Raw genomic sequence first — 12,453 nt, 5'->3', positions numbered from 1 at the left:
CTTAAATTCGAACAGGAGAATACCATGAATTCGAGCCCCTTCGGGGCTTACAAGGAGAAGACCCACACCGGCTCTTTTCCTGTTCGATGACCCGTCAACATAGAGGTTCCAGGTTAACAGGTTCTGAATACTTTCTTGCACGACTTCGCTGGGCTGTTGCTCGCTTGGGAGATAGGAAAATTCTGAGATGAAGTCTGCAACAGCTTGCCCTTTAATGGTCGATCTGGGCTTGTACTTCAGGTCGAATTGGCTCAGTTCCATGGCCCATTTGAGCAGCTTACCCGAGGCTTCTGGTTTCTGGAGGACCTGCCTGAAGGAGTAATTAGTCATTACGTTGATTGTATGGGCATGGAAATAAGGTCACAGCTTTCTGGATGTGATCAGCAGAGCAAAGGCTAGTCGCTCCATTTCCGGATACCGCATCTCGGCGTTCGATAAACGCTTGCTTGCATAATACACTGGCCACTACGCCTTTTCCTCTTCCCGCACTAAAGCTGCACTGACCGCGAACTGAGAGACAGACAGGTAGATGAGCAGGATTTCCTGTGGAAGAGGCTTAGAGAGGAGAGGTGGCTTCCCTATGTGTTCTTTTATACTCTGGAATGCCTGTTCGCATTCGGGAGTCTATTCGAATTTCTTGTTCGCCTTCATAACATTGAAGAATGGTAAGCAACGGTCTGTTAGCCTTGATATGAAGCGACTAAGTGCCGCTATCCGCCCATTTAGACTCATGACCTGCTTCTTGCTGGTTGGGCTCTCCATATCGAGTATGGCTTGAATCTTCTCGGGGTTTATTTCTATGCCCCGCTGATTAACCATATACCCCAGGAACTTTCCCGATGACACCTCGACGAACACTTGAGAGGGTTTAGCTTCATTCTGTAGAGTCGGAGAGTGTCAAACATCTCAGCGAGATGTGCAATGTGTTCTGAGGCGACCCGGGATTTGACCAGCATATCGTCCACATAGACTTCCATTGTCTTCCCGATCTGGTCGGAGAACATTCGGTTGACCAACCTCTGATAGGTCGCGCCCGCATTCTTGAGGTCGAAAGACATAACTTTGTAACAATATAGCCCCCAGTCCGTAATGAAGGACGTATGCTCCTTATCTGGCCCATACATCGGGATTTGATTATATCCCAAGTACGCATCCATAAAGCTCAGCAGCTCGTGCCCTGAGGTGGCATCAACGAGCTGGTCGATCCTCGGCAGAGGGAAGCTGTCTTTCGGGCAAGCCTTGTTGAGGTCGCTGAAATCAACGCAGGTCCGCCATTTGCCGTTCGACTTCTTTACCAGGACTGGGTTGGCAACCCAGGTCAGGTAGAGTACCTCTCGGATGGACCCATTTCGGAGGAGGTTTTCCACTTCCACTTTTAGTGCGGCGTACCGCTCCGGATCCATCGCTCTTCTTTTCTGGCGAACCGGTCTGGCTTCACTGCTAACGTTTAATGAATGGCAAATAATGTCCGGGCTGATCCCGACCATATCTGCATGCGACCAGGCAAACACGTCAATGTTTTCCTTTAAGAAGCTTACCAGCTCGGAAGCGAGCTGAGGGCTGAGAGAGCTCCCAATCTTTAACACTCGGCTCGGCTCTTTTGGATCAACCAAAATTTCAGTTAGATCCTCAACCGGGCCACTAGGAGGGATTTCCTGGACTCGCGGATCTATGTTATCCTCCGCTGGACCAGGCTATGGCTCGATCCGACTGATCGCCATAGCCTGGCGAGGCACACATCGCGAAATGCCCTTTCCTTTGTTCGCCATTTGCACCGCTTTTATATAGCATTCGCGAGATGCGCTTTGCGATCCTCTTACTTCCCCTATCCCTGTTGGAGTGGGGAACTTCATCTTGAAGTGATAAATGGAAGTGACTGCCTTGAAGCTTCTCAACAAAGGTCGCCCCAAGATTCCATTAAAGGCCGATGGGCAGTCCACGACCAAAAATTCGGTAACCCTAGTCACCTCGTCGTAGTTGCCGAGCGTGACTGGTAGCTGGATTATTTCTCTGGGGATCAGGTGGTCCCCTGTAAAACCGTAAAGAGGTATCGAGGCGGGCTTTAGGTCGGCCTCGTCTAGGTTCATTCTATCGAAAGCGGTCTTGAACAGGATGTTCACAGCACTTCCGTTGTCCACAAGCATTCTGCAGACATTATGACACCCTATAAAGGGCGTGATCACCAGGGCGTCCTCGTGAGGATGGTGCAAGCGAGCTGCTTCCCTTTCGCAGAAGGTGATCGGCTCCTCCTTTCTAGCCTTTTGTGGTCGCTGCGAAGTATTCATTACTCTGATCGGGTCGTGATATGCTTCGCGAGCATACCTTTCTTGCGCTCCTCGCGTGTTCCTCGCGAGGTGCGGACCTTCGAAAATTATATTAACGCTACTGTATCCGCTGCAATCACGACGCTTTTTCTTTTGCTCCCCTTGGCTCTCCTTTGGGGAGTCATCAATATACTCCTTGAAGTGCCCCTTTTTAATGAGCCCTTCGATTGCCTGTTTTAGGGCTCGGCATTCATCAGTGTGATACCCGTTATCCCGATGGTAACGGCAGTATTTTTTGCTGTTTCTGGCCGTAGCAGGAGTTTTCATTGGTTCTGGCTCACCGAGCAGGCTGGCCTCCTCGGATTTGTCAAGGATTATAGATATGGACACGTTCAGCGGAGTGTATTGAGCTCTGTCCCTGTCGCGATAAGGAACAGGAGCATAGGACTTTTTATGCTCGTAGCGGGGTTTCTTCCCCTTTCGCTGATCATCAATGTCTCCTTTGCGATCAACTCTCCTACTTTCTCCCCGACCAGACATACTGCTCGAAGCGCCGTAATCGCGGCGGCGGAGTGCCGCTAATGAATTCTCTATTCGGAGATACTTTTCTGCAAGATTGTAAAATCTGGTGAGGGAAACATCATCCTCAGCCTGCAGTTCTTTCCACAGGTCAGTTTGCGGGCGAACTCCAGCTATTATAAGTGTTCGGATGGACTCTTCTAGAGCGTGAGCCACCTTGTTTAGTTCCCTGTGGAAATGGTCGATGTAAGATTGCAGGGATTCGTCTCTTTCTTGCCTTATGTTGCTGAGATAGCTCAAAGGCATCGAAAACTTCCGATTGGCTTCGAAATGCCGTAAGAACGTCGTGCTCATCTGAGGCCACGAACTGATCGATCCCGCTGGGAGCGACCTTAACCACTGCTTAGCGAGAGAAGTGAGCGTCACGGCCAAACAGCGGTATTTTGCAAGGTCTGAAACCTGGTGGAGCTCCATCAGGTCGTTGAACTCGTACAAATGATCCTGCGGGTCATGGTTCCCGTCAAATGGTCGCATGTCGGGCATTCTAAACCCTGGTGGGAGTGGAGCAACTAGCACTTCGGGAGAGAATGGGGATGCAGAGGCGACCTGGGCATGTTCGCTTTGCTGCTCCCTTAACCTGTCCAGAGCTCGCTGTAGCTCCTCAATTTGCGGTAACGGGCCCAATTGAGGGTTGCTTTCACCCATGCGAGTCTGGCCTTCGCGATTACGGTTCAGGAAAGTCCGAAGGTCGGATTCCTCTTCGCCTCGGCCAGCATTTCCGGTCGTACTCAACACACGCTGGCTAGAGGCATGTGAAGGCGATGGATTGCGCAGGGCGTTCTCATGACCCTTGCGGTGGTACGAACCACCCCGCGAGGTGTGGGGGCCACCCGCATAACGATCGGGATCGTTCTACTGGCGGTGATAGGAATCATTGCGCCTGGCATTTTTGCTTGGGTTCGCCTGCGACGTGGCATGGGACAGCTCGGGATTTACTTTTTCGCCGAGTCTCAGCTTTGCCGGCACCCTGCTCGGGGCGAGATTTGTGCTCGCTGGTCCTTGGGAGCCCGTGGGCTTACCTTTTGCCACCTGCTTTTCCTTACGTCTACCCGCTGCAATGCTCGCGGCACGGGCTATTGTCCTTTGCCACGCTTTTGCTCAACCTACAGGCGTCTTTGGCAGTTGCACCGCCCCAGCTGTTGTAGATGACATGCCTTGGTCCAAACGGTCCAACCTCTGGTTGATTGTCTGGAGAGTATTGTCGAACCTCTCCAGGTAGCTTCTGATGGCGGGGTCGAGTTGCGAAGCTGTCGGGATATCCCCCGCAGCATTTTGTGGAACCGGAAGTACCCTGGAGGGGGTATCCCCTTAGGTCAAGGGGACTCCTTCGGCGCGCTGATTAGCTTGCTCAGGTTCTGATTGGCGGGCCATTTGTTGCTATAGGACCAGTAGGTCGAAGATTCTCCTGATGAAGGGTAAACGCTAAATTAGGCCCTCCTTCTAGTGCCAAACTGTTGATGCGCGATTTAGGCACCAACTAATTGACACGTGCGCAGCGTTGATTGGACAAGGAACACACGTGAATATGGATTATGAATATGAAATAAATGCAATGAGAGCCTTTAAAGTGGTTCGGATGCTAAGGTAGCAAGTCCTACATCCACTGATTTGTATTAATATGGTGGGTCAGGTCGCTAAAGCGGACTGACTTACAAATGATTGAAAAGTAAATACAAAGCCTTTTTTAGAGAGAGAGCGTTCAAATGTAAAATGATCGAATCCCCTTAATGAAGGGGTCTTCCAATACTTATATCAAGTTGAATGCGTGTAATCATCATTAAATCCTTGGGTTGGTGTGAATGTCAGGACATAATCTGGCTTTATGTCCCATTACCCATTTCCCAAGCGGACACGTGGGAGCTTCAGGGTGCTTGGCAGGCCTGATGTGCGCTTACCGTTCTGACAGGAGCAGGCCACGTTTCGTCACGTGACTCCACGTCAGCCCTTGATTTCCCAGGCATAACATTCTATAAACAAAATCCAAAAAACAATCTGCATTTGCTAGAAACTATATCTGGTTTCCATGTCCCAAGTTTGCTTTGCCTTTAATTTCAAAGAGTAATCAACCTGTTGCTGCTAAGAGAAGAACAATCTGCAGGCAACTTTAATTTCCAGGAAGCTGAGAAATTGAGAATTGGCCGTGTTATATTACGTTTTCATTTTCATTTTTCTTTTTTTTTATTAGTCTTGGAAAACCAGTAAAACTTGTTCCCCATGTACTTTCATTCCTCATTTTGAGGAAGTTGAAAATTTAAAGAGAAGTGATTAAAAAAAAAGTAAAACATAATCATCAAAATCATAAAGCACTTCGGCTTTTCTTTTTCAGCTGTTCAATGTCTTCAAAACCTGTGCTTTTTTCCTCCTTGGCCAATTCGAATCCGGTGGGCGAATTGCATTGCTAAAACATATAAACAAAAAATGAAGCTTGTAATATGACTAAAACGAAAAACTTTGAAGAAGAATGGTGAAGTAATTTTTTTTTTATTAATTCTATTTTTTTTTCTACATCTATACTATTGATGTCAAACTCCCACACCGGCTAGGAGACAAGGACCTTGGTCAATTATATAACACAAAGACACCCTTACCACCTAGAGACGCTTTTTTAGGAACAAAATGTGCGAGCCTACCAATAGTCTAACTTGTGGTCCAAAGTAGACAATACCTCTGAGAACTCACTTACCATGTGATTGGAGACGACATAACAACAGTTGGCCCTCAAAGAAGGGGCCAGGTTTACTTAAGCTAAGTGTGCCGATTTGTACCCTCGACAAACCTCCCAAGCCTCTCGTCTAGGAGGTTGTGTTGATGTCAAACTCTCACATCAATTAGGAGACGAGGGCCTTGGTTGCTCATATAGCACAAAGACACTCTCACTACCTAGAAGCGCCTTTTCAAGACAAAACTGTTCGGGCCTGCTAGCAATCCAACCTGTGGCCCAAAGCAAACTATACCTCTGGGAACCCACCTACCATGTAACTGGAGATGGCATAACAACATATACAATTCTACATATTTCTTATATAGTTGCAAAATAAATCCGATCTGGCAATCCAAGTCATTATCTTCAGCCAGTAATCTTGACCATTCAGCTTTTACAAACAAACACAAATTTACAATCTCTGTATCGTAGGATCTGCAGAACAATGGAAAAACACCACCGTTTAATCTCTAATTTTTTTTTTTTTTAATATATCTAAGTACCTACTATAGTATTGCTATAATAAAATGCAGCAGATGTAGTCAAACAATATAGTTATAGTAGATCTGGCAAAACAGGTGGGTCGAGTCCAACGGATATGGGTCCAAAAGATTGATTTTAAAAGGGTCCAATATTTTGGGCCCGTACCCTACCCTACATGGGTATGGATGGACTCGTGGGTACACCTATACTGTTAACTACAGTTTTTATTTTTTACCATTACACTCTCACAATTTTTGCACTTTTCATTTGTTACAATTACACCCCCACAATCAACTACTCCAAATTCATCTATCTCGAGATGGTAAGCAATAATTTTGAGTTGAGAAATACGTCTCGGTGTTCAGACTTGAAGTAGTTCTAATTGACAAGGCAAATTTTTTTATGAACTCATTAAATTTTAGAAAACATATGTGAGAATTCACTTCTCAAAGAAGAATTTTATCTATGGATTCGGAATCGCAGCTCCGGTTTAACAACAGGAAGCAAACTATTGGGATTCAATCGAACTCAAACCTAATCGATTTCTCTATCAAACACAACTAACACACACACACAAAACACGAATCAACCAAGAAAGAAAATCAAGAACACAGCCAAGATTTTTACCGTAGTTCTTTTATCCCAATTGAATAAACTATGTCCACGTTGAGCTCCAAGTAATTTGATGCTCACTGCACTATAAAGATCAAGTTCTTTACAAATTACAAATCAATCAACTCCAAATAACCCAAATCTCTCACTCGCATAAAACCTTCAAACAACCCGTAATCACTACAACAAGACACGTAATACAAAGTGCCTCTACCAGAAGAACCAACTATTTCTTCTACCCACAATTAACACCAAATTGTGACCCGATTACAAATTGAAGAGAAACTACACTAAGAACCCTAGCATAATCGAAGAACGCGAGAGAGAGAGTGTATTGATCTACTATTCTCTTTCCTTGAAACTCAACTTTATATAGGTTGACTCTCTGGGCTGTTTTTCACTGTTAGATTAAGCTGAATTCAACGGCTAAGATTTGTCATTTAAAATAACTCCAAAACGGCAACGTATAAGCTAGTGCAATGCGACACCGTTTAAAGCTTCACTCAACACAAACGATATCCAGGTTCGCAAAAGAAGCACCTCTACAGAGGACCAGAGAAGGTGCCATTCTCCTTTTGCTCATTCCATTCGTCAATCCATTCTCCAGGCCAAAGAGAACAATAACATTTTGCAAACTTATCACACTCTGCGACACCTTCTCCCTTGGTAGGTACACATCGGTGATACTCAATAATCAATATAACGGGTAAAGCAATGCCTTGTTTGATTTGTAGTTGGGAAACATATATTTGCAGGTGTTGTCTCCAGCTTTATCTCCAATGCCTCTACTGCAGCTTCATCCGGATCGCCCAAGTTTTCAGTAGTTTCACTGCTTTCCTCAGCAGCAGCTACAACAATTTCACCACTGTTTTCCTTAGGAAAAGTAGGAGGGGGTTCTAAATTGAATTACTTTTTGATAAGTTTCTCGATGGGTTAAGGATCAATGAGGCTAAACCTAGGGCATGTAACTTGTTGGCATGATATCATTGCTTAAGACTATAGTGTTATACGTTAGAGAATATATATTTTGTTAATTTTTTAAGGGTATAATTGATAAATCACTTAAATTTATGGTAAATTTGTCCTTTAAGTAAAAACTTTCATGGGAAATTAGAATTATTAGATATATGTCCATTTAAAATATCGGTACTGTAGTAAAATATATCGTTGAATTAAATTCATATTTACAAATTTACCCACAATTGGGTGCAAGATATTAAAGCCCATTTAGACTAGCCCACTTAACTTTTCAGCCCATATCTAAATTCAAGCCCAAATAAAAAATACCGAACAACAAGCTTTTGTCTCTCAACTTTGGATCTCTCAACCTGATACGAAGACGAAGCTGAACTCAACTCGAGAGTTGGCTGCTTTATAGCTACGCGGGCCAACTTCTTTTTGCTTTTGGAGCGAAGTCTTAGAACTCCCAAAACTCATTCTTACAGAGCTTTAGATCGATCCCACATCACCAAAACCCCTGTACTTCAACCAAGGATGTTTAAAAAGTAATATTGCTTTCAATTTTAATACTCTTTTTTTTTTTTTTTTGGTTGTTTTTACTTGTTTTGGCAATATGATTGTGATATAGAGGTTCCTATGCGGGTGTCGGTTTGTTTTTTCACCTGGGTTAGATTGTTTATTCTTATTGGTTTGGGGTTGATTGTAATTGTAGTGATGAATTTATGAGGACAAGTATCATTTTTGTTTTTGTTTTTATGTTAATGCTGGCTGTTAATTTACTTGCAAGACGAAGTTATGGATTAATTACTTGATAATTGTTTATGTGTTGATGGTTTATTATGTTGCGTAGGTGCTAATCTGTTTTTGGTAATTTAATCTAGTGATTTTTGTTTGTGTCAAAGTTTGATTTTCTGCTAATTGTGTTGCATTTGGTGCTGACCTTTTGAAATTGGAATATAATGCATGTATTTGAGGAGGAATTTGTTTGCACTTGGTGTAAAATTTGGTGTGAGATGAATATTGTAGGATTAATTCTTTTGCTGATCATACTGTTGAATTAATTACCTTTGCCTCTGTTTAATGCGTGCCAAATTTTATGCTAATTGGGTTTCAAGAATCATTGTCTTCAGACCGTATTATTACCGATGGACTAAATACTCTTACACTTGGTGTAAGAGTGTGGTGATTCACAAGAAGCGTAGAGGCTATTCATATTATTTATGTAAATTAGTTTATGTCAACCGCTGGTGGATGTGTTATGTTTGGGGTGTTTTGTGCACTATTAGCAACTTTTTTTTTGGTTGATGTTTGAAGTTGGCTATTCTAAGATTTGTAAAGACCTAGACTGCTTTTCCTCCTTTGTCTTCATATGTGCGACGATTAATTCGCTTAAATATATATATGATTGCTTCTATTAGTAAAAATTGTAACCTGTTATTTACTATATGTACTTCATTATCGTGTAGGTTTTCATCTGAAGAAGTTTCCTCACAGAACCAAGTCAAGGCATCTGTCCAGCGCAAAATTCGCCAAAGCATTGCAGATGAGGTCATATTGTTATTGTTCTGGTTTCTTTATTCTGCTTCTAATAATTTAACAGTCGGATTCTATTTTTCTCTTGATATCTTTATTCAATAAAAATTTGCATTTCAAGTGCAGTACCCAGGACTTGAGCCAGTGTTGGATGATTTGCTTCCAAAGAAGTCACCTTTAATTGTTTGTAAATGGTGTGTAACTTTGTTGCTTCTGCTTCTACAATTACTTATTAGGTCAACTGTTCTTTTTGTGATATTAGTTTCCGGTGCATCTGCAGTATGTTTCTTAACATTCTTCCCCTATTCCTTGCAGTCAAAATCATCTGAATCTGGTTCTAGTGAATAACGTTCCATTGTTTTTTAATATTCGTGATGGACCTTACATGCCTACCCTACGACTCCTCCATCAATGTAAGCTATTGCTTTATCAACAATATTTGTTATCTCATAATTGCATTTTTTTTTCAATATTAATCATTCTATTATTCATTGCATGTTCTTAATTCAGTAACATGATGGTTCTGATTCTTATATGTTTGGAGGAAATTCTTCGTGAATGACAAGGAGGAACATGTAAATGATTTTCTATCTCCATATGTACACAAAACAATTTTAATGTATGTACAAATTTTGGAAATTGATGAAAAGTAGAAACTGCTATGAACAAATTTATTGATAATCATGTTTATGGTTCAGATAAGCATATTGGTGTATAATTTGCCTTTTAGTTTGTTCTAGATATGTTAGACAACAAGATAAGTGTTAACTTTGCCTTTTTGGTAGTTCTCGAATTGTTAGACAAAAAGATTAGCTAGATTGTGAAATCGTTGTGCCTGGGTCCTCAGCTGAGTCATCCACTGATGTATCCTCATGAAAGGTATCCATAAGCCTTTTGGATAAATTCAAAGTTGCTAAGCATATTATTTTTACTTTGCTTGGAAGGAGAGAAATAAGAGGGAAGGAATTAGGGTAGAAAAAAAAAAAAAAATAGAGGGGAAACCAATACTGCTGTTTTGTTAGGATATATTTGTAGGAAGGGGCAAGGATGTGGCAACTGTCCAATCCACTAATTCTACGTTTCTATAGATTGGAGGAAGAGGGATGTAATCTGCTAGGCAACTGAGCAAAGATAGTCAATCTATTTTTTTTTTACTTGTCTTTGAAGAAGTTTTACATATAATGTTTAGATTTTTCTCCTGGCTGCTCATGCTCAATCATACCTCTTCAGTTATGAGTTTGAACTGCATCTAAGATTTCAACTCTTTCAGACATTGTTCTTCATTGCTACTCTGTCATGTAGCATCTCTGAAAAGTTATTCTGTCTTGTGAGTTGGCCTCACTGTTATGGAAATTCAAGTTGCAGAATATTTACTGTTTTGTATTCTTGGTTTACAGATCCAAATATAATGAAAAAACTACAAGTAGACAGGGGTGCGATAAGATTTGTCCTTGCTGGTGCAAACATAATGTGTCCTGGTCTTACATCTCCTGGTGGTGCTTTGGATGAGGAAGTGGAAGCAGAAACTCCTGTGGTACATACAGTCCTTCTCTGTTTCTGGGTTTATGTTACTTTGCATTAAGTTGCACTGTTTTCTGTTCTAATATGAGAGTGGTGACATATTTTGTTTTCTTTATGATGTCCAAAATGGATACTTTCAGGCCATAATGGCCGAGGGAAAGCAGCATGCTCTTGCTATTGGATTTACAAAGATGTCAGCAAAGGACATGTAAGTTGTCAAACCTTTCATTAGTATTATTCTTTTAACTAAATGATGTGTCAAGCTGGGTATTCAGATTTCCATTTTCCTTTCTTGTTACTAGAAGAATAATGAAAGCATAACATGACCTAGCCACGACTCTTGTGAACAGCATGCGCAGGGACAAATTAATATGCCTTCGTTTTCCCTTAATTCTGGTCTGTATATTAATAGATTCAACTTATTATCTTGTCTTACAGAAAGGCAATTAACAAGGGCATTGGAGTAGACAATATGCATTATCTCAATGATGGTCTTTGGAAGGTATGTCAACACCACACTTACAGAAAGCCCTATCATACTGCAAAGATCTTAGTTTCTTCTTTTGAAATGAAAATTCCATATGATCTTTCGAGAAAAAGTACGAATACTCAAGCTTTACATAATTTGTATTGCAGATGGAACGTCTAGATTGAGGACATGCCGGCCGCAGCTGCAGTTCCATCCATGTAACAGATAAAGAAAAAACTTGAAGTTATTTGTTTTATCTTTCTGCTGCTTTTTTTTGTTTTCCTTTTCTCTCAAACTGTTTGTATCCGGCTGAAGCAGTTAAGAACATTTCACCATATGTTGTTTCCATTTTTCCCCTTGATATAGTAGAGGATCGTTCTATCAAGTTATCGCGCAATTTTTTTTTTTTTTTTTTTTTTTTTTTTTTTTTTTATAGCTCGGTAAGTTTTCCATTTTGTGGACAATCTAGAGATGTTATTTCATGGAATTGATGCGTTCGGTTTACTCGAAAATGGGATAATTTGATATGATAAATGTAGCATGGGAAGTGCTTCTATATAAATACTCTTTGCATATTGTTCAATGAATTTCCCAAAACATAAAAAGTAAAAAAATAATATAAATTTCAGTAATTATATAATAGCTTATTTAACCAATATTTTAATAATCAATCAGAGGTGGGACCCGGCAAAGTTGCCTAGTTCCAAGTTGACCGGTTTAACCAAGTTGACCGGTTTAATCGGTTTGACCAACAGGTCAAACCAGTTGTTAAAAAGTTTAAAATTACTTAAGTTTTACAGGTTTGAAATTTAGCAAACACACCTCAAATATAAACCTAAGGTAAACTGATTGGCAGCGACAACACACCAAATGCAATCTTAATCATCCCTTGAGTCCATTCCCTATAAAATCTATCCAAGATTTAACCGAAATCGGTTTGATTTTGGGTAGATATCATAGATGTCGGTGTCGACATTCCATGCCAGATCTTACCATCGTCGGCATCGACAACCTTCCCCATCACCATAAAAATACTCCCCTCAGTCTCTTGACTAAAACCCATCTCATCTTATCCCTGTTTATCTGACCAATAGTCGGTTGTTACTGCTGTCGGTTTTTTCTGATTTTCGATCGATTCACTTACTAGAAATCACCTCCATTGCCACCATTGCATTCACCGATACTTTATCTTTAAAAGCCCCAACATCCCAGCCTTCAATTGTTCGCTGATCATCATCCCAATTTTTAGGGTTTTCGGTGAATATGGAAATGGGAAAGCCACGGGTCTTGATTGTATCAGTTTAATTGGTTGGCCTAAGGCGGGTTTTAAA

The 12,453-nt window shown here is 41.5% G+C and overlaps 1 protein-coding gene and 1 pseudogene across 1 annotated transcript; one reads left to right on the top strand and one right to left on the bottom strand.

Moving 5' to 3' along the window:
• Nucleotides 1-7,181: 7,181 nt before the first annotated feature.
• On the bottom strand, nucleotides 7,182-8,076 carry LOC116110402 (annotated as a pseudogene).
• Nucleotides 7,947-11,530, top strand: LOC116110371 (malignant T-cell-amplified sequence 1 homolog). Its single transcript, XM_031396599.1, has 8 exons — nucleotides 7,947-8,144; nucleotides 9,066-9,147; nucleotides 9,259-9,326; nucleotides 9,448-9,545; nucleotides 10,530-10,666; nucleotides 10,794-10,861; nucleotides 11,092-11,155; nucleotides 11,290-11,530. Exons 1-8 carry the CDS (start codon nucleotides 8,134-8,136, stop codon nucleotides 11,305-11,307), a joined length of 546 nt encoding a protein of 181 aa, XP_031252459.1. The 5' UTR covers nucleotides 7,947-8,133; the 3' UTR covers nucleotides 11,308-11,530.
• Nucleotides 11,531-12,453: the final 923 nt, after the last annotated feature.

The sequence above is a fragment of the Pistacia vera genome, unplaced genomic scaffold (assembly GCF_008641045.1).
Source record: "Pistacia vera cultivar Batoury unplaced genomic scaffold, PisVer_v2 Contig601, whole genome shotgun sequence".
NCBI lineage: Eukaryota > Viridiplantae > Streptophyta > Magnoliopsida > Sapindales > Anacardiaceae > Pistacia > Pistacia vera.
This window is presented reverse-complemented; position numbering and strand designations above follow the sequence as displayed.

Bases quoted from the DNA above. Each gene is read 5' to 3' on its own strand.
- LOC116110371 (XM_031396599.1), top strand. The intron at 9,546-10,529 runs GTAAGCTATTGC...CTTGGTTTACAG, and splicing joins CCTACGACTCCTCCATCAAT to ATCCAAATATAATGAAAAAA. The intron at 10,862-11,091 runs GTAAGTTGTCAA...CTTGTCTTACAG, and splicing joins AAGATGTCAGCAAAGGACAT to AAAGGCAATTAACAAGGGCA.